Genomic DNA, 28,000 nt, shown 5'->3' on the forward strand with positions numbered 1-28,000 from the left:
TCATTTATTATTGTTAAATGAAAACTAGAAGAAGAAATATTTAAGATTTAACCTGTGAAACGTGTCCGATTATATTTGTAATATTCTCTCAGATTCAAAAAGTAGAAAAAAGCATTTTAATAAAATTACGGCTTTAATCTCAGAAAATATTCGAGCTTTTTAATCTTTCTGTACCTGCGGTGGTCCTGACACAGGCGCCGCCGCGGCCCGAGGGCGCCGCCGCGCCTCCTCCGGGAGGAGGTGCAAAGATCACACGTCCAGACCCGAGTGCAGCACTTTGACTTCTTGGGATTTTCATGACGTGACCTGATTGGCTGACGCCTGTGATGACGCGAAGTGCGGTGCATTTTTATTGGCTGCTCTACGGCAGCCTGTCAGTGTGAACATATTGGTCAGATCAGGTGGCGATCAATGAGCTGATCAGGTATTGATCGACGGAGCGAAAGCTGACCTCTCGCCTCGGGTCACTGAGACTGAAGGACGAGGTCAATCGATCAATGACTGGAACGGCTGCTGCTCGTGATGGCCGGGCTGAGGTGGGAGGAGCTTGTCTGCAGGTCCTCAGAGATCAGCTTCATTTCGTTTTTCCCGTCCTCGACTGTGACCTTTATCTTGTGAGCGACCTGCAGGGGGCAGCAGATACACCTGAACCTCCAGTCCCACTGCTCTTCCTCACCTTCGTCACCTCCCGACCTCCTGAAACCAGCAAGGCTGCTCTGAAGCTCCTCCCCCAACACGCTTGCTTTGGACTCAAGGTTTCCCAAAACCTTCCAGGCTGAAACAGGAAGGATTTTGATTGCGTTTTAATCGTTCGGGGTGGTTCCTACGGCAGCCGGTCAGGGCCATGATGGAATATCTTATCTTTAAATACAAAAAACATTTATCCTTTCAGGATTATAAATTCTTTTTTCTAATAAACCTCATCAGGCGGCTTTCATTAACGCGGCTCTAATAATCTATGTGTTTATTTTGGTTATGATGTCGAATTTTCAGATTAAAGCAGCAAACGAGGAAACATTTAAAAATAATTTTCCTCGTAAATGTACGACTTTTATATTTGTTTTTCGCTCCTCGTGAAACTTCCGTAAATTTAAATTCATTCAAACATTTTCAGAATAAAATAAAATCTGTTTAAAACAGAAAGAGAGATTTTGTAGTCGTGCAGCTTCCTGTCAGGCTCCGATTGATCACAATCACATGTGTTGATAACGCGCTCTTACATTTGTTTTAAGGCGGGGCTGGGACTCTGCTGGGACCTCGCCATCCTGGGCGAGCGCATCGAGCTTCGACCTTCAAGCGGTCAGGCAGACGTGCGGGCTGATCTCACAAAGGTGGCGGCGAGCTAAACGCTTTCTTCTTAAATATGATTTTTATATCTGAGTTATTTACAAAAATAAAAACTTTATACTTGAGTTCATAAAAACACGAGGAGGAGGAAGGCTCGCACTCCTCTTTGAAAAGCATCACTTTGGGTTCAAAGGTCAGCTGACCATCTGCAGGCGGCGGGAATGTGGATGTAACAGACAGACGTAAGCTGGTCAAAGGCGCCGTCGATGCTCCGCCTTCAGATCAGCTGACACTCACACAGAGAAGCCAAAGAGCAAGCAGATCGTGTGATGACACGGGACGCGTCGACTCACAGCGCCGAAGCGGGACATGGTGGGTGTGTCCATTCTTCATGTACAGACGCCGTGCAGCCACGGCAGTTCTCCAGCTGAGGGGCGTGTTCTCCTGACGAGCCTCGGCGGGATAAAACTCGGCAATGCTCAGCTGCTGTAGGTCGACGCTCGTGTCCAGTCAGAGGCAACGTAAAGGTGGGCGGGTCGGAGCATGCTCACACGTCAAAATGAGTTCTGCATAAAAGAGCGGAGCAGCCCGAGCAGAAGCAGCACGCACGGTCAGGGGACAGAAGTCAGAGGACAAAGGTCAGGGGTCATGGCTAAGTTCCTGTTAAAGTAGCTGTCAGAGCAGAAAGTGGCTTCCACACCGCTCTCACGCCTCCGCTCCTGTGGCGTGACGCCATCATGACGGCCGGGTGTGGGCGGGGAGTGGTCAGAAAGCTGCAGCAGGTTTCTGACTTCAAGCAAGCGAGAGCGTTTTCAGTTTAAGTGCCATTGACAGTGAGGCTCCGCCTCCTTCAGTTTATCCCTCCCCCAACACAGATGTCAGCTCCTTCATCGATGAAGGCGCATTCTTCCAAAGCTCGCTCGACAGACCGGCTGTGGGGGAGCGACGGAAGGGTGGAGTCCTCTCCAGGTGCGGGCGCCGTTCCCGGAGCGTCGGCGGCGTCACTTGAGCCGGTCCGAGCGGAAGGAGTCCTCCACGGCCGGGTCGGCCAGCATCAGGTTGCCCTCCAGCATGTCCAGGGACAGCGGGTCCATCCGGAGCTGGTCATCCAGCGAGAAGGAGTCCATCTCAAAGCCGGGGACGTTGGACAGCGCGCTGGCGATCTCTTTGGACAGGCCCGTCGGAGAGTCGCCTGCAGACGGAGGGGGAGGGGTTTAGAGGCGTGCAGGAGAAACAAACAGAAAACACGACGCTTGGCTCGCGTCTCGCTGACCTGTGAGGATGATGTTGGGCACGTTATGTCGTCCGTCGCTCCCGCTGAAGTTCTGGTTCTGATTGTTGAGGAGCTGCTGGTCACTGAGGTCCTGCAGGTCTAGCGCCCCCTGGCTGTTGGAGGGGAACTGGTTCTTGTCTGCGCTGCAGCTCAGACCGCTGTGGTTCAGGGACAGCATGTCGGCCTGGGTCTCTGTGGCGAACTGCAACGGGAAGAGAAAGCTGAGGTCACGTGACTCGATAGAGATGCCGCGCAGAACTGAGATGGGCTGTCACGGCGCAGGAGGGTCATCCTCAAAATCATCAAAACCTGAAGAAGCATGAACTTTAACCTCTTTAACCAACCACGCTACAGAATACAGATGAAACTCTACCCTCCACCTGAGCTCCACAGCCAATCATCTGCCTCCATCTCCTTCTGTCCCACCCACCCTCTGCACCTCCTTCTCTTCTCCACCTTCATCCTCCACCCTCCCTCCTCCGCACATGCTCAGACGATCTCAGCCCCTCTTACAAACACCCTGCAGCTATACTGACAACCAATCAGCTCCTTCTATTCAAACATGTGACATCACTCCTTTACCTGCTGCTCAGATCTGCCGGTGAGCTGCAGGCTCAGGTAGGGGTCGTCCAGCAGAGAGCTGAGCAAAGCATCCTGGGAAAAAGACAACAGAAAGACAAAGTGATTAAATCCAGTTTCAGCCGAGGATGTAAAACACGCGCGCAGACACACACTTAAACTAATCTGTTTGGTGTCAGCCTCATGTTGGTCACATGACTCTCAGCGTCCTCACTAGCGTGCTGATGTTTACGCCTTCTGCCTCCTCCAGGACGGCCCGTGTCTGGCGTCTGTCCCGGGAACGCCACTATCTCTCAGCAGTAGGGCTGGGCGATATGGCCTAAAATCCATATCGCGGTATAATTTGAAGCACGTGTGGTAACGATATACATCACGATATATTCTTTTCTTCTGTATAACGTATTTTCCACACTATAAGGACTTAAAATCCTTTAATTTTCTCAAAAATCGAGAGTGTTCCTTATGTATGAATTCTGGTTGTGCTTACTGACCTCGAACTGATTTTGGCTGCAGAAATCTGTTAAATAATGTTTTAGTGTAACTTTGGTAAGCAGCACTGCTTGATGGATGTCAGAGCATTACGGCTGCCGTAGGGAGGAGCTTCACGGAGTAATCTGGGTCCAAAACTCCGTCTACTTCAGGTCCCAAAGTCAAACGAACACAGAGTTAAAAACGGTCTAAATTCTTTCATCTTTAATTAAATCATCAGCGTTGCTGCTTTAGCAGGTGTAACAATTAAGTTTAACATCCAGACATCCATTCGCTTCCGCTTATCCTTTTCAGGGTCGCAGGGGGCGCTGGAGCCTATCCCAGCTGTCATAGGGCGAAAGGCGGGGTACACCCTGGACAGGTCGCCAGTCTGTCGCAGGGCTAACACACAGGGACAGACAACCATTCACATTCACTCGCACATTCACACCTAGTGGAAAACAGAATTTATTAAATTTAACGGAGTTAGAAGTTAGCAGGAAGTTAGCTCGCTAGTTTCCACCTAAACATTTCATACCATGTTCTGACTGAGATTTTTGAAACTAATTCAAACGTACAGCTCTGCTACCACTTCCAACATAAAGACAGAAAACTAAACAGCAGTGGCGTTTGCAGGGTTACTGAAGTTGGACTACCTGCTATATAATGATGTGCTACGTGATTGCTAGCGACACAGCTATGTTAGCATAACATTAGCACAGTGAAGCTGGAGGATGAAGCCAACTTTTTTTCCACTCGATAAAAGTTAACGTGAGGGATTCTGGTGGTCAGGGACAAATGCAATCGCATAGCAGGATGCTGTACACGGGCCAAACTTCAGTCAGGAGCAGTGTTGGGAAGGTTACTTTTAACATGTATTCCACTACAGATTACAGATTACATGCCCCAAAATGTATTCTGTAACATATTCCGTTACATTACTCAATGAGAGTAACGTATTCTGATTACTTTGGATTACTTAATATATTATCATGCTGTTTACAACTACATGAATGTGATTTATTACTATTACTGAAGGTCCGCGGCTCCGAACCATAGTAAAGGGACCTCTGGCTGATACGTCGGGTTCGTGTCGGGCTCGTAGCTGAAAACTAGCTTCACTTTGCTAGCGAGAGACAGAGAGAGGCGTTGAAAGGCTGCTGCAACAGAACTTTATTGTTTCAGAGGAAAACAGGAACACAGCGTGCAGTCGAGTCTTAACAGCTTACTCACAGCTGGGCTCGTCAGGCTCTCTGTTTGGTTGCAGTGGTTATTATTATATTTACATGCTTCCAGCTCCCGTTTCTGCTCGGTGACAGCTCGTACTTTTCCTTTCTCTCCCTCCCTCGCTCACAGACACATCACGGGTACGGCAGTCCATTCTCCCTGCAGCACGGACTACACTGCCCATGATGCTTTCGACCAAAACAGGCGCAGCTTGATGACATCATCAACATGCGCTATCGTGGTAGAGCGGTATAGTCAAAATCTCTATCGTTGGCCAAATTTATATCGTTTCTATTGTATATCGTTTATATCGCCCACCCCTACTCAGAAGACAAACTTTCAGAGCAGAAATCCTTCGCTGACGCTAAACTACGAGATACGCACTCAGAGCGCCGCTCCTGATTGGCTTATTTGCTTTATAGTAACCACACTCGTGCTGCAGTCACATCCCAGGAGTCACAGCCAGGCGCCTCCGGCATGTTTCACATCCTGGAGGCCGGAACAGCAACACACTGAGCGAGGAATGGTCTCCTTCACACCCCTTGGCGTTACCTCAAACCAGGTGGAGGTGACTCCTCCCCCTATGACCTGCGCACAGATGAAATTTTGGTGCTTGTTTAACAGCCGTTGCCGTCGAAATACAGACGGAGCGTCGTCCTCCCGGCTGAGAGCCCGCTCCACAGGTCTCCCCAAGTAGAGTGTCATGGGCGTGATGATGGGCGTGGCCTCTAACTGCTCCTCAGAACCAGGAAGTGCAGTTGACCTCGTGAGGTCACAAACTGCTGCAAAAAAATGTCAAGATGGAAACACGTCTGCGTGCTCTGAAAGTGTTCACGGTAACACGTCTTTGATGAAGTCACTGCTGAAGAGTAACCAGCTGATCCAGGTGGGAGGACCTCACCTCTGACCCTGACACAGACGAGTCTCAGGAGTTTATCTGCCACGTGAACAACGACGACATCATCACGTGGGACACGCCAGCATCCGCCACAAACACGCAGCAAAACCACAACAACTCCGAAATCCACGTCTCAAACAATCAGAACTGCTCGTGCATGGGCGCCGCGACCTGAGCGTCAGCAGAACGAAGCATTACGAAGCATTATGCTGCAGGGACAGCGGCCGGCTCCGCCTACTTTAAGGCGAGTGTATGTGTTTAACTTGAGCGTTGGCGGCAGAGGTCACTCACGTTGTAGATGTCGGCGGGGAGGCTGTGGCCGGCGTGCTGCTGGTGCTGATGGAGGCCGGCTCTCTGCTGCTCCGCTTCCTGTTTGGCGTGGCAGAGTGAGGACGAGGAGGAGGTCTGGACGCACTGCTCCGGCACGCCCTCGCTCTTCACAGGGGGCGCTGCGCTCATCTGCGGTCCCATCAGCCTCTGCTGCTGCGAGGAAACACGGTGGTGAGCGCCAGAGCTAACGGAGGGGAACTTTAGAATCAGGACTGAATTTGGGGACGTACCGCTCCGAAGTGCTGCTGCAGGTGCTGGTTCCGCATGTTCTGCAGGTGGAGCTGCTGCTGGCTGCTGGGCCGTGGCTGCTGGAGGCGGAGCGGCGGCTGGTGGTGGTGCTGAGGCAGCGTCGTTTGCTGCGCGCCGGGCTGGTGCTGGTGGGACTGGCTGAGCGGGTACGGAGGCAGCCGCTGATCCACAGGAAGCCTGCTGGTGTCCAACGGGACGCCCTGCAGAGGGAAGCGGGACGTTAACCCCGGGAAACTCTGTTAAACTGCATCACTTCCTGTTTGTATTGATTTTGAACAGGTGATCGCTTACCTGTGTGATGGAGGACAGGGTGGGTGAGATAGTCGGGGAGAATTGTTTGGAGTGATGCCGCCGTGAGTCGCCGCCCAGCGGCAGGATGAGCGGGGACAGCTGGACGCGGCGGCGCGGCGACGTGCTGAGCTGCGGCGGTGGCTGGCCCTGCCCACTCATCAGTGGCGAGTAGGAGGAGGAGCAGGAGCCAGAGCCGCCCACGCCGCTGCTGTAACCAGGGTTACCGCTGGACGCAGACTGGAGGGAGGAGTTACTGAGAGACGAGTGCAGCGATTGGCTGCTGAGGGAGGATGGCAGCGACGGCGAGGAGCTCAGGGACGACTGCAGCGAGGGGTTGCTGAGCGATGAGTGCAGGGAGGCGGAGCTAAGGGAGTTTGAGAAGGAGTGGCTGCTGAGTGATGACTGGATGTTGGGGTTGCTTAGTGATGACTGCAGGGAGGGGTTACCGAGCGTGCTCTGTAACGATGCCAGGAGTCCTGAAAGACACAAGAACAACAACAACGTTAACACCGAGCACTCAGCTGATCGCACCTCGCCATCTACCAGCTCCGTCCCAGGAGGTCGCAGCAGGTGTAAACATTACCTGCAGTTCCTGTCTGACCTCATTTACAATAAACACGCGTTCCCTCGTCCACCTGGTCCGCAGCCTGTCAGAGCACGGGACAACGATGCAGACGGTAACCTGAGGTCGAGCTCTCAGCCACTTCCTGCCTGAGGTTGCCTCACAGACGACTCAACATTTTCCGACGCCGCTTCCTCCCTCAACAAAAATCCTCCTCTCGGGTTAAATTTAGCGCTCGCCCACGGACTTCCTCTGCCGACTCTGACAGTAGAGCTCAAAAGAAGAGCCGCTCGCTGTCAGAAACGCCGCAGCAAATTCAAATTCAAATTTTTTTTATTTGTCACGTACACAGTCATACACAGTACGATATGTAGTGAAATGCTTGGACAACTGCTCGTGACCTAAAGAAAACAAAAAAGGAAAAGGCTATGAATAAGATAGGAAATAAATATGAAAAATTAAAAAGGGTAAATTTAACTAGGAAGGAATAAAATATAAATTAAGGTTAAAAAGGAAATAACTGTACAACACAAATTAGAATGAAGGGTAAATTTAACTGGGAAGAATAAGATAAAGATAAATATATAAATTAAAGTTGAAAATAAAATAACTGTACAACAAAATACACAATACACAATATAGAACTATATAAGAATGTATGAAGAAATCTAAATATAAATAAATATATACACAATAACAGCAGCTGTACAAGTATTAACCGGAAATGAAGAATATAGTGACCAGTGTTGTGCAAAAACAATGTCCAGAAAGTCCAGTGTGTGTGTAAGAACCATATGTGTGGGTCAGTACTGTGTGGTGGTGTGATTGAGAGACCGTATCGCCTGCGGGAAGAAGCTCCTCCTCAGTCTCTCTGTGTTGGTCTTCAGGGAGCGGAATCGCTTTCCTGACCTCAGCAGAGAGAACAGTCTGTTGTTGGGATGGCTGAGGTCCTTCACCATCTTCCTGGCCTTGGTCCAGCACCGCCTGCTGTAGATTGAGTGCAGGTCAGGGAGCTCGGAGCGGATGGTGCGCTCAGCTGACCGCACAACCCTCTGTAGAGCTCGTCTGTCCTGCATGGTGCTGTTCCCGAACCAGGTTAAGATGTTTCCCGCCAGGATGCTCTCTATGGTGCACGAGTAAAAGTTCCTGAGCACCTTGGAGGGCAGTTGGAAGTCTCTCAAGCGTCTGAGGTGGTAGAGACGCTGTCGGGCCTTTTTCACCACGGTGTTGATGTGACAGGACCATGACAGGTCCTGCGTGATGTGAACTCCGAGGTATTTGAAGCTGTCCACTCTCTCCACTGGGCACTCGTTGATGACGGGGGTCTGGTAGTTCCTCTCCTGCTTAGTGCTGAAGTCCACTATCAGCTCCTTTGTCTTACTGACGTTTAGAAGGAGGTTGTTCCTCTGGCACCAGTTCTCCAGATTCCTAATCTCCTTCAGGTAGGCCGTCTCGTTGTTATCAGAGATCAGGCCCACCACGACGGTGTCGTCAGCAAACTTGATGATGGTGGTGGAGCTGGTAGTGGCCACACAGTCATATGTGTACAAAGAGTACAGCAGGGGGCTCAGAACACACCCCTGGGGGGCTCCAGGAAGAGTGGCCTCTGCTGCGGCGACTACACCCTCTGGTTCTCCACCCTAAACTCTCATCCTCCTACGGCAGCTTCAGTCTTCCTGATTCTCCCGGACCTTCGCACGTTTCAGCAGCTAACAGCACGACCTGTCCGACTTGCCGTCGCAGACATTACTCTGAAACACGGGACCACGGACTCACTTCCTGTACCGTGTGTGGTCCCGCCGAGTCACCGCTGTCCCAAACAGCCTCTCGAGAAACAAATGGAGACTCAGATCTTGAGGAAACAGCAGCTGTTCAGCAGAAGTTCCTGATAACTTAGTCTGATATTGGCCGACTGCGGCCGTCCTATTACACGTGGAAGCGAACAGGGGTGTGTCTAAAGGAGGGCGTGGGGTGTACGAGACCCTATCAAGGCTTTTGTAACATTTTTCACATTGAAAGTGAAACAATGTTAAATGTTGTTTATTTAAAAGCTTTTTTTCACAAATCAATACAAACGTACACGAGGCGCTGACCTGAGGGTCGTCAGGCTGGACGCTGAGTTATTATTTATATTAATAAACATCTGCAGCATCATAACGTTGTTCTCAGCAGCACAAAAACTGTTTGAAAAATGTAATCCTAATATAGCGTGAATACAATCGGGGGTTTAGTTTATGTTGTGTGCAGTAAAACATTGCCGTTTTTAAAACCAACCTTTGTTCTGACAGACCTGTTATTATTGCCCATTAATAAGACAAAAGTATTTCTTATCCGATTACTTAATTAATCGATGGAATAGTCAATAGATTACTCGATTACTAAAATAATCGATAGCTGCAGCCCTTTTCTGCTCTCACCTGCACAGATTTCACACCTGTCAATCATTTCACTGCTAACACGACAGACTGCAGTTCAACACATCGCAAAACGTGTGCGGTTACAAAAAGTCATTAAACACCTGTAGCCACGCACAAACTCACAGGTCACAGCTTCACTTACCTGGTGGGTGGTGGAAGCTGCCGTTTCCTCCTTGCGCGTTGGCGGCGTTGATCCCCAGCTGGGTGAGGGTGGAGGCCAGGTTTCCCGTGCTGCTGCCACCACTCAAAGAGGACGACCCTGGGAAACCCGGTTCGTCCTGGTCCAGTGGCGTGGGCAGTGGCGAGGGGAAGTGGAGGCTGGAGAGGTCAGGCAGCGAGCCGCCAGTGTTCAGCGCCGAGGGAACACCATGAGCCGGCGTGGACGGCTGCTCCGGGGAAGTGAAGATACTGACAGGAAACAGAACAAGGTCAGAGAGATTCACATCACAGCTCAAGTTCCTGAAGCTTTACCTGTCTCCAGGTAACGGTTAAACCAGGCCATTCTTAACAAATCAGGCTAAAGCATCACTCAGATTGACAGAGTGTGGCTAACAGGAGCGACAGACTAACAGAGAACGGCTATGGAGATGGGTTTTTGCTACCCCCCCCCACCCAAAAAACCCATCTCCATAGAGACTGTGTCAGCTCCCACACAGACAAAAAACAAACTAAAAACCAGCAACAAACAACTTAAACATAAACAATTACAAAGAAAGAACAATAAAGTATCCACATCTGAACCAAAGAGTAAAACAGTGAAATGTGGATTATTAAATATCAGGTCTCTCTCCTCCAAGTCTCTGTTAGTACATGACTTAATAATTGATCAACAAATCGATTTACTCTGCCTTACAGAAACCTGGTTGCAGCAGGATGATTATGTTAGTTTAAATGAATCAACACCCCCGAGTCATTCTAACTACCAGAAACCTCGAAGCGCAGGCCGAGGGGGAGGTGTGGCAGCAAATTTTCACACCAGCCTATTAACTCATTCACTGCCAGCCATTGGCAGTGAATGAGTTAAACCCATTGACTCATTCACTGCAATTGACGGCTATAGACGTCAATGGCAGTGAATGAGTTAATCAACCAAAGACCCAGACAGACTTTTAATTCATTTGAAAGCCTGATGCTTCGCCTCGTCCACCCCAGCTGTGAAACTCAGAAACCAGTTTTACTTGTTATCATCTATCGTCCACCTGGGCCTTACACAGAGTTTCTGTCTGATTTCTCAGACTTTATATCTGATTTAGTTCTGAGCTCAGATAAAATAATTATTGTGGGTGATTTTAACATCCATGTAGATGCTAAAAATGACAGCCTCAACATGGCATTTAATCTTTTATTAGACTCAATTGGTTTCTCTCAAATGTAAAAGAACCCACCCACCACTTTAATCACACTCTAGATCTTGTTTTAACATATGGCATAGAAACTGAACATTTAACAGTGTTTCCTGAAAACCCTCTCCTGTCTGATCATTTCCTGATAACATTTACTTTTACAATAATTGATTACACAGCGGTGAAGAGTAGACTTTATCACAGTAGATGTCTTTCTGAAAGCGCTGTAACTAAGTTTAAGAATATAATCCACCCACTGTTATCATCTTCAATGCCCTGTACCAACATAGAGCAGAGCAGCTATCTGAACGCTACCCCAACAGAGGTCGATCATCTTGTTAATAATTTCAGCTCCTCACTACGTACGACTCTGGATACTGTAGCTCCTGTGAAAACTAAGGTCTCAAATCAGAAGTACCTGACTCCGTGGTATAATTCTCAAACACGTAGCCTAAAGCAGATGACTCGTAAGCTGGAGAGGAAATGGCGTGTCACAAATTTAGAGGATCATCATTTAGCCTGGAGAAATAGTTTGCTGCTTTATAAGAAAGCCCTCCACAAAGCCAGAACATCTTACTATTCATCACTGATTGAAGAAAATAAGAACAACCACAGGTTTCTCTTCAGCTCTGTAGCCAGGCTGACAAACAGTCAGAGCTCTGTTGAGCCAACAATCCCTTTAACGTTCATGAACTTCTTCACAAATAAAATTTTTATCATTAGAGAAAAAATTACCAATAATCATCCCACAGATGTAATATTATCTACAGCTACTCTTAGTACCATTGATGTTAAGTTAGACTCTTTTTCTCTAATTGATCTTTCTGAGTTAACTTCAATAATTACTTCCTCCAAACCATCAACGTGTCTTTTAGACCCCATTCCTACAAAACTGCTCAAAGAAGTCCTGCCATTAATTAATTCTTCGATCTTAAATATGATCAACCTATCTCTAATAATCAGCTATGTACCACAGGCCTTCAAGCTGGCTGTAGTTAAACCTTTACTCAAAAAGCATCTCTAGACCCAGCAGTCTTAGCTAATTATAGGCCAATCTCCAACCTTCCTTTATATCAAACATCCTTGAAAGAGTAGTTGTCAAACAGCTAACAGATCATCTGCAGAGGAATGGTTTATTTGAAGAGTTTCAGTCAGGTTTCAGAGCTCATCACAGCACAGAAACAGCTTTAGTGAAGGTTACAAATGATCTTCTTATGGCCTCTGACAGTGGACTCATCTCTGTGCTTGTCCTGCTAGACCTCAGTGCAGCGTTCGATACTGTCGACCATAATATCCTATTAGAGCGATTAGAACATGCTGTAGGTATTACAGGTACTGCACTGCAGTGGTTTGTATCATATCTATCTAATAGACTCCAGTTTGTGCATGTAAATGGAGAGTCCTCTTCACACACTGAGGTTAATTATGGAGTTCCACAGGGTTCAGTGCTAGGACCAATTCTGTTTACATACATTATGCATTTATTACTTCCAGGCTGGACGACTGTAATTCATTATTATCAGGAAGTCCTAAAAACTCCCTGAAAAGCCTTCAGCTAATCCAAAATGCTGCAGCAAGAGTCCTGACAGCGACTAGAAAGAGAGAGCAGATTTCTCCTGTTTTGGCTTCTTGTTAAATCCAGAATTCAAAATCCTGCTCCTCACATACAAGGTCTTAAATAATCAGGCCCCATCTTATCTTAATGACCTTGTAGTACCATATCACCCTATCAGAGCACTTCGCTCTCGCTCTGCAGGCCTACTTGTTGTTCCTAGAGTATTTAAAAGTAGAATGGGAGGCAGAGCCTTCAGTTTTCAGGCCCCTCTTCTGTGGAACCAGCTTCCAGTTTGGATTCAGGAGACAGACACTATCTCTACTTTCAAGATTAGGCTTCAAACTTTCCTTTTTGCTAAAGCATATAGTTAGGGCTGGACCAGGTGACCCTGGATCCTCCCTTAGTTATGCTGCAATAGACGTAGGCTGCCGGGGATTCCCATGATGCACTGAGTTTTTCCTTTCCAGTCACCTCTCTCACTCACTATGTATTAACAGACCTCTCTGCATTGAATCATATCTGTTATTAATCTCTGTCTCTCTTCCACAGCGTGTCTTTATCCTGTCTTCCTTCTCTCACCCCAACCAATCACAGCAGATGGCCCCGCCCCTCCCTGAGCCTGGTTCTGCTGGAGGTTTCTTCCTGTTAAAAGGGAGTTTTTCCTTCCCACTGTCGCCAAAGTGCTGCTCATAGGGGGTCATATGATTGTTGGGTTTTTCTCTGTATCTATAAAGCACCTTGAGGCGACTTTTGTTGTGATTTGGCGCCATATAAATAAAATTGAATTGAATTGAATTAAGAGAAGCTTTTTGGGACTTACTTGATGCCGGGAACTTCGCAGGACTTCGGCCGGGATGACAACAACGGCAGCTGGGAAAGAAAAATCCAGAATAACAGAAATGACTCAGAAGCATCAAACACAAAATCACTCAGTAAACTTTAGAACAAGCTAAAAACACAAAACTTAAAATGTCAACATGTTTCTAAAACGGACCCTGCAGCAGCTGTGTCAGGATGATAATGAGATTTTGACTCATTTAACTTCCATAAACTAGTGAGAAATGTCCTTCGCATACTCTCAGGACATTTATGGAGATTGGAGGGAGAAATGAATATAAATGTGAATATTTAATGTAAGGGTGAAACAGGCAGATGGTGTTTCTGTGGGTTTTACCTTCTTGGTGTCCCAGGGTTTCATCAGCTTCCCCTCGTCCAACACGTTCTCCTCGATGGGAGGGACAGGATATGGAAACACTGAGGGACATAAAACACCGTGACTCACACATGGAGAGGAGGGCTGTGACGCTTTAATGTGAAAAGCTCAAGGAGGGAAAAGCTGGCGTCCTTCATGCATTTGTCATTGTTGTACAAACATACAGCACAAGATTATCCTGCTAGCTGCACTCTCCTTTGTAACTATGTTGCATCCTTCTCATGTTTGCCCTGTACAGTCTCTTATTGGTCTTTACTTTTGTAAAGATGCTCATCTGCCCGACAACAAACAATATTCCTGTTCTATTGACATCCACAGTCATTCATCAGTGAGAGGAAGTTTGACCTTTGGACGTAGGATAAATGTGCGTTACTCACTTCTTCTGCCCTCTCCGTCGCTCTGACCTGCAGCATCACACACACACACACACACACACACACACACACACACACACACACACACAGTGGTGATTACAAACATACTGAATCACTGAAACGTGTCCGCTCAGGTCGTCGCCGTTACAATCAAAGCTGGATTTAAATGTTTTCCTGTAATTATTAAAAAAGGATAATCCTGCTGAACAGTTTCACTTTAACTTTCCAACATGTTTGAAGCTTCGCGCCCTGAACACGGACCGTCTTCCAAGTCTCTGATAACACACACCTGTGCTGGCGTCTGTTCGGTTCGGTTTCACTCACCGCCGATTCTGGCGTTCTGGAGGGCGAGCGTGGGTCCGCCAGTGCTGAACGGGTCTCCGGAGGGCGGGTTCATCACACTGGTGTGGAGCGCTGAGTCGGAGTTCGTCCTGAAGGGCGAGAGACACCGACAGAGAGTTAAAGGGGGAGAGGAGCAAAGGCTTGGAGGAGGTGAAGGTTAGCGAGGGTGAAACAAAGAGATGAGACGCCAAAGAAACGCTCTTTCGAACTACGGAGAGACAAAAATGCCAAAATGAAAAGAAGCGACTCAAAAATAAATGAATTTGTCTTTAAAAACCAACAAAACATGAAAAAAATAAAACGCAGACATTTACTTTTGTTTTATCTGTTTATGTTTTCACTGATGCTCAGCTGTTAGTCATGTCAGAGTGTAAAAACATAGTAATAACAACAATGATTACTTTGGTCTTTTCTCCTGCACAGTGCTGATTAATCATTAACTAATAATCATTAGCATGTATCGCGACTCTCCTCGCGACCCGACGTTTGGATGTTTTCTTTCAGGTTTTAATATTCGTCCTGGACGAGCAGCTAAACTCCGACGCCGTCAGTTTTCTGTGTTTTACTGCTCACTCATCGACCTTTGACCTTTCACTCTGATTTGCTGCCTTGGAGTAAACACCTGACCTTCAGGATCATCTGCAGATCGAGTTCCAGATGTTTCCACGGGGGTGAAGGTCATGTGATCTCTCGTCTTCCTGCATTTGTGCTACTGTATGTAAATGAAGGCGGAGTCATTCTGATCCATTTACTTGGGCCTGATGTTTAACCGACACTCACAGGAAGTAAAAACGTCTAACAGGCAATAAGAGGAAATATTGGAGTGTTTAATGTGATTTTGGCACTTCTGGCTCCCCGCAGGAGGCTCGCTCTGACTGCAAACAGCTGCACAACATGACCTCTGACCTGTGACAGCAGCTGCTGCACCCGAGGTCAGAGGTTTTCACGAGCAGCAGCTCGGGCCGAGCGATGAAGGAAGGAAGAAAGCTTCAAAGTCTGAAGCATCGAAAAGATCTAATTCTTCTAAAAGTCCACTCTGAAGGTTACAGCTGCAGGAAGGAAGAAGAGGAGGAAGTGAAGGTAGGAGGAGGAAGAGGAGGACGAGGAGGGTTCACCTGTTGAGTGCAGTGGTGGGGAGACGAAACAACTGGCTTTTATCTCCGGGGAAGTTTCCAGACCAATTCCTTTATGATCGACAAAAACAAAGTTATTTTGGTCTGACGAGCAGGAAGCAGCGACGAAAAGTCAAAGGGTGACGAAGAGGAGCAGAGGGAGGAGGCTCAGAGACAAACAAGCCAAGCAGAGAGGGAGGCTCCGCGGCCTCAAGCTGCCGGGTCCTGCTGTACGGTGGCCCTGAGCTGCCAAACAAACCCGAGCGGTTGAATTCTGTTCATTTGTTTGTGACGGCAGGATGAAGGTCGAGCTTCTCCCACTTTTCATGTGTCGTGGTTTTCACTCCCTGTGGGGGCGTTCGCGTGGAGGATTTCAGGTCCCGCGGCTCCTTCAGTCCTCGTAACGCTCCGCCTGCGGCGGGGAGGGGTCAGCTCAGCTGGAGGCTTGCTGGACGCGATCTGAGCTGATGTTTCTGCACATTGTGACATTTAACCGCCCCGCCCCCTTCCTGCTTTGTTGTGGTTTTTTTCTGAGTGCGTTATCGCCACCGTAGTTTGTGCTCAGACCCCCAACCTGACCACGCCACCGTGCTCCTACAAAGGAGGTGGAGCGAGCGCAGGCAGACCTGAAACCAGTCAGTGGCAGAAACCTGCGGGGGCGGAGCTTCATAGGACACCTGGAGTTCGGAAGCCGGCCTCCCTCTGAAGGAAACGCAGAAAGAAGGCAGGAAGCAGCGGAAGAAGCCAAGAAGAAAGAGCCAAAGATTCCAGAAGAAGAAGAAGAGCAGGAGGAACACAGGCTGGAATCGGCTCCTCTCGGTCAACGCGAGGACCACGGGACCCTCTGAAGCCTCAAAGTCACCTCGCAGTCACTGCAGCGGGGAGGCGAGTCTTCCTCGAGCGCTGCGGGAGCACGGGTTAAACGCCCGTCACAATCACAGAACATCTGTGTACAGATGTTATTCACGGGTCAGACTGCAGCAGAGTGTCTCCTTCACAGCCTGAGGCGGAGCTTCATCTCCTCCGGTTTCTGATCTCAGAGGAGCGTCGAGGTTTTACTGCAGCGACGCTGAGGCTTCAGGAGGGAACAGCAAGCAGGAGCGAAACCAAAGAAACAGACCTGCCGACAGACACACACACAGCGGGGAGAGCAGGGGGCGGGGTTAACAGACAGCACCTTCTCCAGCTGGGGTCGGGTGGCGGCGACAGGTAGGCGGGGCTGTACGGGGAGCTGTCCATCTGAGGAAGCAGCAGGTTAAGGAAAGCACAGAGCTTCATCAGTTTCAGTATCAGGAGGAGCTAAACGAGCTTCAGATGGCGCCGACACCACGCTGACCTGTAGAAACTCACCTGTGTCGCTTCTCGGGGGCTAAATCAGCTCATCGGGTTTGAATGACCCCGCCCTGTTAGAACACGTTAACCCCGACAGCCCGATGTCGTTTTTTTCTTTAAACTTATTGTTAACTTATTTCTGATTCATCATCGGGGTTTCTGCAGGACGCGAGCGGAAGAGGATGAACTCTGAACTCTCGCCCTCACAGGGAACGCTCAGTGCAGTCTGAAGAACTCAGAGCTTCACCACAACTTCTTACTCAAACCAAGGTCAAAGGTCGCACTTCTGTCAGATGGGAGGAGCTTCAAGTGTGGAGACGAGCGTGCCTGCACGACTTGTTTTTCTGAGCAGCTTTTTCACTGCTGCTGTGACACAAACTCAACGTGATCACTCGGAGTTTCTTAGATAAAAGTTCCTCGCAGTGGCTCTCAGCATCAGCCCCGCCCCCTCGCCCCATCGACGCAGAGGACGACTGAGAAAGAGCGCGACAAAAACGACCCGTCCAATAAAGCATCGACATCTGTGAGCTCGCCGCCCGACGCCTTTCCTGCACTTCCTGTCTCCTTCTGTTATCCTAAAAGCTGAAACACTGGCTTCATGACGCATCACTGCGACCACAGAGGAGAAGGAGTGCACCACCGCTGGATTTTACCGCCACGCCAAAATCTCTAAACGCTCACTGTCAGCTGACACGCCATCCTCCGTCACCACGAACACACACACACTGATTTATTCCACACTCCATCCTGGAGCTGCTGCTGCAGATTTTTGGTCATCCGCTGCTGAAAATAGTTCCCAGCAATCAAAGTGCAGCTGAGAGGTTTCACAGTCTTTACAGGAAGTAAACAGACAGACAGGAAGTCGGGAGCACAGGAACAATCTGGAATAAGACAGGGAGCCTCGCGTAAACTGAAGGATACTTTGCGATATGGTCGGACCGGCGAGACGAAGCGGCGGTCCCGCTGCACTCGCTCCACCAGCCCGTGATGCCGCGTCGCCCGACTGGACTCCAGAGTGGACGGGAAGGAGCCCTGAGGAGGGGGGGGGGGGGGGGGGGGGGGGGGGAGACAGAGAGGGGAGGAATGAGAGGAGAGGACAGAGTCAGCATCATTTCCACACCTGTAAATACTGAGGAAACAGGAAGCCTCACACACTTCAAAATAAAAGCCCATAATAATGTGACCTGGTCAGGATTACTCTGCTCAGTATTTGTAATCTCAGATATTTACTCAGAGAATTCGTTCACTGACACATGTTGTGGTTATTGAAACAGCATTTTTGTCTGATCTTCGAGTATAATTCAAATAAACTGAACAAAGATGAGGCGGTGAGGTCAGCCTGTAGGGACCAACGGCTGTTTGTAAAGTGAAGCTCGTGTCCCGGGGCAACCGCGGTCCCAGAGTTCCCCGCACGACCCCAGGGGAGAACTGGAGAGCCCCGAGCAGACGAGACCTTCCTAGATCAGAGGATCAGCAGCTGCAGGAGGGCGTTAACAAGCCACACAACAGAGACCCCGTTGGATCAGGGGGTGGAGCTTCTGCAGGCTACCTGTGTGTGTTTGGGTCGCTCTGATGCAGACAGATCCTTTAATGTGGGATCAGCCATCTGCATCAGACCCACAGGAGGAAACTCAAACACCTGAGAGACGTTCTGTCCACGCTCAGCTCCACTGCAGCAGAGTAGGAGGAGCCACGAACAGCGCCATTACAGACCGAGTGTGATGGAAACACTGATGAGTCAGAGATGATGAGCGGGCTCGGCTTTCTAACTCCTGCTGCCCACATCTGATTGGAGCTCACAGCAGAGACCCGGTGCCTGATTGACTCCAGAATAAAGGAGAGAAAACACTGAGCCAATCGTCTTCCTCGTCACAAAAGAATCAGTAAACACTGACACTGAAGGCAGAGCGCCGTTTCCTCACATTTCTTTTTTCAGGAAGGACAAAAAAGCATTAAAAATATACACGAGGAGAGTAAAGAGATACGATCAGGACCAAAGATTCAAACCAAAAGAGAAACTAAGCGGATGAGAGGCGACGACAGAGACCGTCTGTGGCTTTGATCACATCTGCCGCACGCAAACCACCGAAAGCATCAGACCGCCTTAAATGTTCTGCAGGAGCCCCACAGGGCTCCATCCTCAGCCCACCTTTATTTCCACCTTATTACTCCAATACTCAAACGTAGGCAGTAACGTTTACACAAAACAGGCGTCTTTATCACGTCAGCAGAGATCGAGCGATACTCTGACGCTCGCTGTCCTGCACCTACGACATAAGAAAAGAAACAGGAAGTGACATCAGGGTGAAAGTGCAGTAGCAGTCGATTACCTGGAAGTCCTGAGGGGTCCTGCCGATCTGGTTCACGTTTGGTAATGAGCCGCCATAGTACGGCCCCTGATTCCTGGCAAGGCGGAGCTTCTGGGCCTGGAGCTGTGAAAAAAAAACACCGTCACTCAGATCAAATACATGAGACGACCACAACCTCGGCGAGCCGCAACTCACCGACCGTGCTTCCCCATACAGACTCGTTACCTGAGCAGGTAACCAGGTGATCACTTCACCTGGTTACCTGCTCACTTCAGTGATGTCGTCAAAGGTTGCGTTTAATGCTTTGGTGCTGTGGTGACGCGAGGGCAGCAGGCGGAGGGGTGGATGTGGGAAGAAGAGCAGCGCTGATGGTGTTACAGATAAGAGTGAAAAAAAGCCCTGCTTTCTTCTCATCGTCTACACCACGTTCACCTCCGCCTGACTCCGCCTTCACCTCCGCACAAGTCGCTCAGCCTGCACAGAAAAACGCCGCTTCCTCGCACCGGTCTCCGCCACAGATTTGGGATTATTGATGACATCACTGTTTACGTCATAAAAGCATCCAAATACAAAGATGGTGGCCCCACTGAGGGCGCCGTGGTTACCTTACACCCAAGTCTCTGAAGCAGAATTATGAAGAGAACAATCTTTGTAGACCTGCAAATACCAGTGCATAAATGAGAAGCAAGGGGGCGGAGCCAGAGCATGCTCAGGCTCAATCCTCTGCCATACGGAACTCGTTCAACCTTCTGACCACGCCCCTTCAGGCTCCAGGTCCAGCTCTGATTGGATGATCACCAAAGAGGAGCGCAGCGGCAACTTCCTGTTTAATCTTCGCTTTAAACAAACCCGAGGGACGGATCTGTCCGTCAGAGGAACAGATTTAAGTCATTCGCCATCTGCGCGGCTCAAATGCATCAAACCAACGACGAAGCCGCGCCGCGTTAACGTCTGAGCTCTCAGGTTCGCCCCGGCTCCAGGAACCGGGGACCAAGCTGGACGTCAGGTTAAAGCAGCGGAGCGCAGACGCCGTTTCTTCTTTACTTTCTTTCTTTATTTATTTGTTTGTCACATGTAGTTATAGCTAGTACAACATACAGTGAAATGTTTTTCCTGGCTAAAAAATACTCCCCCCGACTGTGAGAAACATACTAGAAAAACTTTTACCTAAACTAAGAGACAGGAAAAACTATAAAAATATACATATTTACATAAGTACAAATGTATATAATATGATAAGATAAGATAAGGTTCAGGAAAGAAGAAAGTAAAGTGCGAATTATGTACTATGTGTGAGATTGTCCAGCATATTATCCGGTTTGCGTTTTTGGTTGAGGAGTCTCACTGTTTGTGGGTAGAAACTCCTCCTGAACCTTTCTGTTCTTGTTTTCAGGCTACAGAGGCGTTTCCCTGACCTCAGTGGCCTGAACAGTTTGTGGGCGGGATGGCTGGAGTCCCTAATGATCCTGATGGCCCGGGATCTGCACCTTTCAGCGTAGATGTCCTGCAGTGCTGGTAGAGATGTTCCCATAGTGCGTTCAGCTGTGCGCACAACCCTCTGCAGGGCTTTCTGTTGCTGTACTGTGCAGTTCCCGTACCACACCGTGATGTTGTTGCACAAAATGCTCTCAATGACACCAGTGTAGAATCTCCTCTGTATATTCTTGGAGATCTTAAACCTCTTTAGACGCCTCAGGTGATAGAGGCGCTGTCTGCCTTTACTAATAAGGAATTCCGTATGTGTGCTCCAAGTGAGGTCCTCGTTGATGTGAACACCGAGGTATTTCCTTATCTGAAGTGAAGTGACGGCGCCAGTTTAACTGAAGAGCAGCTTAAGATGTGAGGAGACGGCGCAGAGTTCTGCTCTGACGGTTTCAGGTTGTGTCGGGTTCACGTCACGTCCACGTATTCCTGAAGCGTTCCTGGAAACGGTGAGGAGGAGGAGGAGGCAGACACAGCACCTCCTCCTCTTTAACATCAGCTCCTCCTCCATGACACGTAACATAACCACGCTCAACTTCGTCCACAAACGCCGTTTAATTCAGGCCGAGCGGCGCAAACGAGCGGCCATTACATCCACGCATCAGGCTGCAGTTTATGGTCACGCTCGCCAACACGGGGGTCAGAACAAAGAAACAGGTACACGCGTCTGCATCCCAGAATACTACGGACAATGTGCAGATGTACTGATCAACACATCTGTACAGCGATATAAACATCTGTAGACATAACTGCTGCCACCTTTTATTCGACCTCATCTGTATATAAGCTGCTCTGCACAGTAAAGTCAAATGAAGTCAGAACAGCGGCTCAAACGCTCCATTATCCACATGAAAGATCCAACTTGTGCTAAAAAGCTTATGCCTAATATGATGGCCTCAGGTTTTATTTTGAAAGTTTCTAGCCCGGCCCTTTCCTGTCTGCTGAGTGTAGCGGGTCGCGGTTGGGCTCTGGAGGGTCCCACAGACCAGAGCCAGGACCGCGAGCGGCACAACGTCGAGGAGGAGGAGGCCTCTGCAGAGGAAGCTGATGATGTCATTCCAAAGACCTGCACAGAAACCACCAGCAGCTCGGAGCGCTCGCACGGCGCCATCAGCGCCTGCTGTGACGCCACGAGGCTGTCATCTGTTCCCCACTTCTAAACTTACTCATCACAACAAACAATTTCCTTTTTTGTCCGTGAAGTTTGGGGAATTCAGAGACATCAGCCACGAACCATACATCTGTTCCCGCCTTAGGACTCTGCCCGCCGCTGCCATCATCTCCATCGTGAGAAGAGGCAGGCCTCTGAAAATAAACTCAGACTTCCTGTGCCGAGCACAGAGCTCAGCTGGAAGAACACAAACTGGACTGAAAAGCTTTCCCTCCATAATGAGATGACCTCCCTCACAAAGACATCGCCCAGCTCTAGCTCCACCCACAGTGTCTCCTCAGGCTGTGAAGGATCTCCTCGCTGCCCGAGACGTCGTCTCTGCCGAGGCTGATGAGGATCACAACCCGTGTCCATCGCTTCAGGCTGCAGGCGCCGTACACGCTGCGGTATACATCAGCGCAGAGACGGCGTGACCAGCGTGAGCTCGTCTGTCTGCCTCTCAGTCAGGACAAAACGTCAGGAGGCCACGCCCACAAAAACGACCTTTAGCAACACCCAAACAAAAGCCCCTGTTCGTGCGACTATTTTCTCGTCATGCTGTCACAGGATGAGAGTTTCATGTTCAGAAATGCAACTTTTTAACGAACTAAAGCCGATTTCCTGTAATTCTGAACCCAAAATTTGGAAAACCGCTAATGTTATAATTAAAGATGGCTCCCCGTCGCTAATGAGGCAGTGTAATCACAGCAAACCGTTAGCTCAGAAATATTCCATCCATGTGTTTGTGGACGCCTGAGCTAACTCCAACATGGACCCGTTTTATTTTGTAAGAATCCTCCTCTATGCCGACAACGCCGTCCTGTGTCCACGTGACGCTCCACCTGCAGTGCGAGGACGTCCCACTCAGACTGCTGATAAGGTTTATGATCTGAAAAACCCACGGGGGTGGGGGTGGGGGGTTTATCCTTACTTCTTCATCTGCACTGCCACAGATCTACATTCATTTGAAGAGTACATCCTGCTCTAATTTTAACGCTTGAAAGCCGACATCCTTCCTGTGAGAGCGTGACGGTGATTTACTGCACATGCGATCACCTCCTCGCAGCCCTGAGTCAGTGACCCGTACACGTTTCCTTACAAACTGACTCATCGCTGAATTCTTTGGGAGTCGTTTGGTTACAGCTTCAAATGGCTGATTTTCAACAAGCCCTGAGTTTGGCCATTTTTCCTACTTCAGATATGGAAGACTTTGCAGAAACAGAGTCATATGGACGGCGATCAAAAAGCAGAGGGGCCGTTCCTCTTCAGAGGCTGCTGGGAACGTCTATGTAGCCTGCTGTCCTTTGGAGGCGTCGCCCTCTGAAGCCCTGAAAGCAGCGAACTCGCCAAACCGGAGACGTCTTCGGGAACATCTCCGTGCTGTGGCTTCAGTTCATTAAACACCTGAAACACGCTCAGAGCTACAAACTCAGGTCTAAGGGGGGAAACCTGAATGTCCATCACCTGCTCTCAGATCAGATAAGCTCAGCCTCGTTTCCTCTCGCAAGAACGTCAAACTGCCGACGAGCTGCAATCTAAAGAAGAAAAACCACGCTACGTGTTGTGGCCTGCAGACACAGGAAGGTATTGGCCCTGCACGAAAGGTGTTCTTACCTGGCCTCGTTCAGAAAGAAAAGCAGTGAAGTGAAACAGGAGGCACAGCATGTCAGACGGCAGGTTTACCCACCTCTAAACAACCAACACCAGCACCGCTGACCCGCAGAGAGCGAGCACCAAACACTATTCATGTTCAGGTAGAGCTGGGCGATATGAGATTTTTTCATATCACGATATGTTCTTTTCATTTCAGGCGATAACGATATCTATCACGATATAAGCCAAATAACTATATTTGTAAGATTTAAATGTGCCGTTGCTCACAAGTAAAATGTGAAATAATCAGCAGCTTGTTTTTAAATATTTATTTCCCATAATAAGTTCAACAGGGTAGATGTACTTAAGGAACATGAGACTTTTTCAGATAAATAAAGGCAAATATTGCAAACTACACAAAAGGCAGCCGCTAAAGCGTTTAAGTTTCAAAATAGAACAAACGAAACAGACTAAACTGTCAATTCCACTTAGAAACAAAATATTAATTCTAAAAATAAATCTTAGTTTGTTTTACAGAAGAACAGACAAAACTGACTAACTTTTGTCAATATCAAATAAACTGAGAACTAAAAGGAAATTCTCGATCTCTCCTTGTTGTATAGCTGAGCTTTTCAAACAGTTTTAACAGTTACTTTAGTCTGACAAAAGCCGAATGATGAATTAGCGCTTCCAGTCAGAGACTGAGGCTACGTCCACACGTACACGGGTATTTTTGAAAACGGAGATTTTCCGTTTCTGTTTTAAAAAATAATCCCGTCCACACATAAAGGCAGAAATGAAGGAAAACGCTGCTATGAACATGCCAAAGCAGCAGGTGGCGCTAGATTCCTAACCGTGCCAAAATGTTGGCCAATCAGAAGTCTAGAAGCCTCGGTGGGAAAAAGTAAACAAAGCTGGGGCATAGAAGCAGAACCGAGTCGTATGTGTGGAGGGACAGTAACTGTGTGTATATGTAAGCATTTAAACACTGCAGAGAGTAGAATTAACAGTATTGTAGAAATTCATTTCACCGAAACAATAACGTGGCGCACAGTGTGACGCATGCACCAGTTTATTGTATTTCCAGACTTGCTTTCGGCACATTTACAGTGCACGCTACTCTGTTTTTTGTCAGACTTGAAATAGCCGAAATACCTTCACACTACGGAGCTTCTATGGCTCTTCCGTTCGACAATCTCTCCGGCGTTGGAACCATCATCTGTTTTCTCTTCAGTCACGCTCGGTTGATTTTTCTAGTCGGCACACTCATTTCCTCCATTACCCGCTGGCTGCTTCCCAAACAAACACGTGCAGCTTGGCACTTGTGCTGTACGTAACAAGTCACGCGACGTGACGCTGCGGCTGTGATTGGTTCGGCTCTGCGCTGCTTAATTTGGATTGGCTGACCTTTTTTTTTTTTTTTTTTTTTTAAAGAGGACAAGAGCGGCGAGGTCTATCGCGATAGCTTAATTTCTCTATCGAGTAAAAGTTATATCGCGATACATATCGTTATCGTTCTATCGCCCAGCTCTATGTTCAGGGTTGGATTATTCTGCATTCATTCATGTCACAGGCAGAAAAACGATTCACAGCACCAGTCTCACTGAAACCCGTCCATCCTTACAGAGGAGCTCAAGAGGAGCAACTAGCTGCTGCCCACTGATTGACTCAGCAGCAGGTGTGAGCACCTGTGTAAAAGCAGAAGTGTTGCAGCACTCAGGTGTGCTAACAGGATGCCACAATCTTCCCAGGAGTGAACATCCCAACACATTCATCCTGAAAAACCCACAGATCTCAGACTCCACAGGCCTCATTTAGAAGGTTAAAGGTCACGACAGCCAGCTGAGGTTTGTAAAGCCGCAGCAGACTTCAGCAACAGACGAGAGTAAAGTGCACAGCAGCAAACTGCTCGCTGTGAGCGCCGTGGAGGAGGGATGACGATCCGAGTGGACCGTGAACTCCCCGTACATCAGAGTATTCCAGAGTCAGAGTGAGGCCATGTGTCCCGCAGCTGAAGCTCGGACCAATCGGCAGGACGCTGAAGCGAGCGCAGACGGAGCTGCTGCAGCGGTCCAGAGTGCAGAGCTCAGAGAGCTGTGCATAAACGAATGGAGCAAACTTCAGCAACGCTGTGAAGAAGAGTGGAGTCAAACTCCTCCTCAGAGATCTGACAGGCTGATAAAGTCACACAGGAACTGTCACTGCTGAGGGAGGATCAACGAGCTGCTGAATCATGGGGTGGACTCCGTTTGTCTCACACTGCAGAGGGTCCAGTGAGATCCTCCTCCTTCACATGACTGTATGAGTTCAGAGAGAGCTCGATCATGTCCTCGGGTTAAACTCCTGGATCTGCTACAGACCTGCAGCTTTCTACCCGACGTGTGACTGAGCAGCTCTGACACCAGTCACCTGTCAGTGAGGTCAAGCCAATAATGATGCGGATCATGAAACCAGAGGGTCAGACCATCAAACCTCAGGATATTTTCTGTTTTATCACGCTTTCACAAACCCTGGAGGACAAAATCTTTACACAAGACCTAAACAATCAGTCCGGATCCACATGCCTGACTAAATCCATCTGAGCTACACAGAACCAGCACAGAACCAGGGCCTTTCTCAGGACCAACTCGACCCCACAAGGAAACTAAACAGCACCTCATAATGATAAGAAGCTGCAGCTGCTGGTCCTGGACCTGCTCTGTGCAGCATCTGCTGCAGGTTCTGGTCCGAGTGACCCTCCAGAACCAAACCAGGACCATCAGCAGGAGCTGCAATTCAACAGAGAGGGGAAGAAGACTGTCTGACCTGCAGCAGCGTCCAGAGCAACTCACAGCTTCCAGACAGGAAGAACAGAGCAGCTGAACGTTCAGAATAAGAGTATAAAGATGCCTCCACAGCCCACCACGTTCATAAACAGTGAGCTTTTCTCATTCACTCGTGTATGAAATAAACACGTTTATGAAAGACGTGACTGGATGTCAGCCTGAAGCATTCGTGTTTCTGTTCAGCCGTCGGGCCCACGGCTCTTTGGTTTGAGTCCGGGAGAAGCTGTGGCCTACCGTGGTCCATACGCAAGTCCCACCACTCAGCAGCCACCTTCAGGCATCTCCTGAACTACCTTTAATTTTGTGGTCTATGTGCAGAATCACTGTCACATCTGATGTGAAACTAAAATGAATAAAGGTTTACTTTGAAGCATTTATTTCAAAATAAAGGTTTGCTGACTTTGACCCAAAATAAGTATTGAAGGATGAACTTTTACCACTGTGTGATTATTTCAGTACCATTTCTGTGTGTTCTAATAAAATTACACAAACGCACCTAAAAACTCCAAACCCCACGGCAGCATCACGGGCTGGACTCACAGAACAAAAACACCAGCTTCAGAAACACACACCTTTAAACTTGTAAAAAATTTTCAGAAATGACCTCAAACCATCAAAAATAAACTGACAGCCAGACTCCCACATTTTCCCACGACAGTAAACACACCAGCAGAGACCACCTGCCTCCACACTCCGACCCTCTCACCTGCTTCACACCTGAGGGCGTGTTTCAGATCACAGTGACACCCACACATCACCAATGACAAGGTGACGTTAACACATCCGAACCAATCGCCCACCCTGACATTAAAACGGCGCCGCCAGGCCAGAGTCCGTGTAAAGTATGCACGATTTAAGGTAATCTTTCCCGGGCAGGGTGGACAAAGATAAAATCACCACGTCAGATCTGTAAAACGCACATATTTGTTCCACAAGTCAAAGAAACAAATCAAAAATAAAATCACACTATTTTCCTTAGGAGGCACAAAACACGAGTAATGGGAGCTTCATCTACATGAAAGCAAAGCCTGTCAATGGCTGACATTAACGCCGAAGTTGCCAAAGGGACAAAATAAACACCCCGAATTAATTAAGTCGAAGGTGTTGGATATGTGTGTGTGACGTGAGGTGACGTCGCGTTAAAATATCCGGTTTTTGGCCGGAGTTCTGCGGGGCACTGCGAGGCTGACAGCGACGTTCACGTAACATAGTAAACAAGACAAGTTAGCCGCGTTAGCTTCGAGCGCTAACGATGTATCGGAAATGAAGAGCAGTGCGTCCCGGAGAGACAAACACCCAACAAAACCCACACACTGCGTCCCCACGAGGTGATTGCCGCTAAAACAGCGCCAAATCTCAGCAAAGCGCCGCGCAGAGACACCGCACAGCGCTTATCCGGAGCCCGACGAGCCCGGACAAGGCCTCGCTTCCTCCGGCAGCTCTCCTCCTGCCGCCGCCTCTCACTCACCCTGGTCGAAGTGATGTCCATCATGACCTCCTGGAAGGCGGCCGTCTCCTCGGCCTGCCGCTGGGTGTGCAGTGCTATCTTCTCGCTGAACTTTCGCGGGTTGGACGCCCCGGAGCCGGCGCCCGAGGCGGGCCCGGGTCCACAGCCGCCTGAGCCCGTCGCAGACATCTTCACCGAGCGGACGGGACGAGCTGACGTAGTGGAACGATTTCAGAGAGGGGCGGGGTGAAGAGGAATCACTCCCCCGCTTTTTCTGAGCACCAAAACCAGCAGCGAGTCTCGCAGCGGGACCAACCGAAACCCGGCCGAAAACACCCCGCC

The 28,000-nt window shown here is 48.9% G+C and overlaps 1 protein-coding gene across 3 annotated transcripts; it reads right to left on the minus strand.

The window, feature by feature from the left end:
- Window positions 1-27,920, minus strand: LOC146660031 (CREB-regulated transcription coactivator 2). Of its 3 annotated transcripts, none has more exons than XM_085424044.1 (16): window positions 27,680-27,919; window positions 19,183-19,284; window positions 17,774-17,884; window positions 16,698-16,759; window positions 15,524-15,592; window positions 14,391-14,497; window positions 14,070-14,096; window positions 13,654-13,733; window positions 13,300-13,349; window positions 9,724-9,989; window positions 6,603-7,078; window positions 6,293-6,511; window positions 6,024-6,212; window positions 3,143-3,214; window positions 2,561-2,762; window positions 1-2,479 (listed from the first exon to the last, which is right to left on the minus strand). In XM_085424044.1, exons 1-16 carry the CDS (start codon window positions 27,845-27,847, stop codon window positions 2,289-2,291), a joined length of 2,391 nt encoding a protein of 796 aa, XP_085280170.1. In that variant the 5' UTR covers window positions 27,848-27,919; the 3' UTR covers window positions 1-2,288. The 3 variants fall into 3 exon arrangements, with proteins under 3 accessions (XP_085280170.1, XP_085280169.1, XP_085280171.1); XM_085424043.1 differs by having other exon boundaries at window positions 6,024-6,215; XM_085424045.1 differs by lacking the exon at window positions 15,524-15,592 and having other exon boundaries at window positions 6,024-6,215; window positions 27,680-27,920.
- Window positions 27,921-28,000: the final 80 nt, after the last annotated feature.

This window comes from Rhamphochromis longiceps, linkage group LG11 (assembly GCF_057381845.1).
Source record: "Rhamphochromis longiceps isolate RC_006_pf linkage group LG11, R_longiceps_female_GT1.1, whole genome shotgun sequence".
Lineage (NCBI taxonomy): Eukaryota > Metazoa > Chordata > Actinopteri > Cichliformes > Cichlidae > Rhamphochromis > Rhamphochromis longiceps.

What these genes read in the sequence shown, in the direction of transcription:
- LOC146660031 (XM_085424043.1), bottom strand. Translation starts at nt 27,847, where the DNA reads ATGTCTGCGACGGGCTCAGGCGGCTGTGGACCCGGGCCCGCCTCGGGC. An exon ending in CCCACCACTGCACTCAACAG is followed by an intron (nt 14,498 to 15,523) that starts GTGAACCCTCCT and finishes CTCGCCCTTCAG; the next exon opens with GACGAACTCCGACTCAGCGC. An exon ending in CCGGCAGATCTGAGCAGCAG is followed by an intron (nt 2,763 to 3,142) that starts GTAAAGGAGTGA and finishes TTCCCGTTGCAG; the next exon opens with TTCGCCACAGAGACCCAGGC.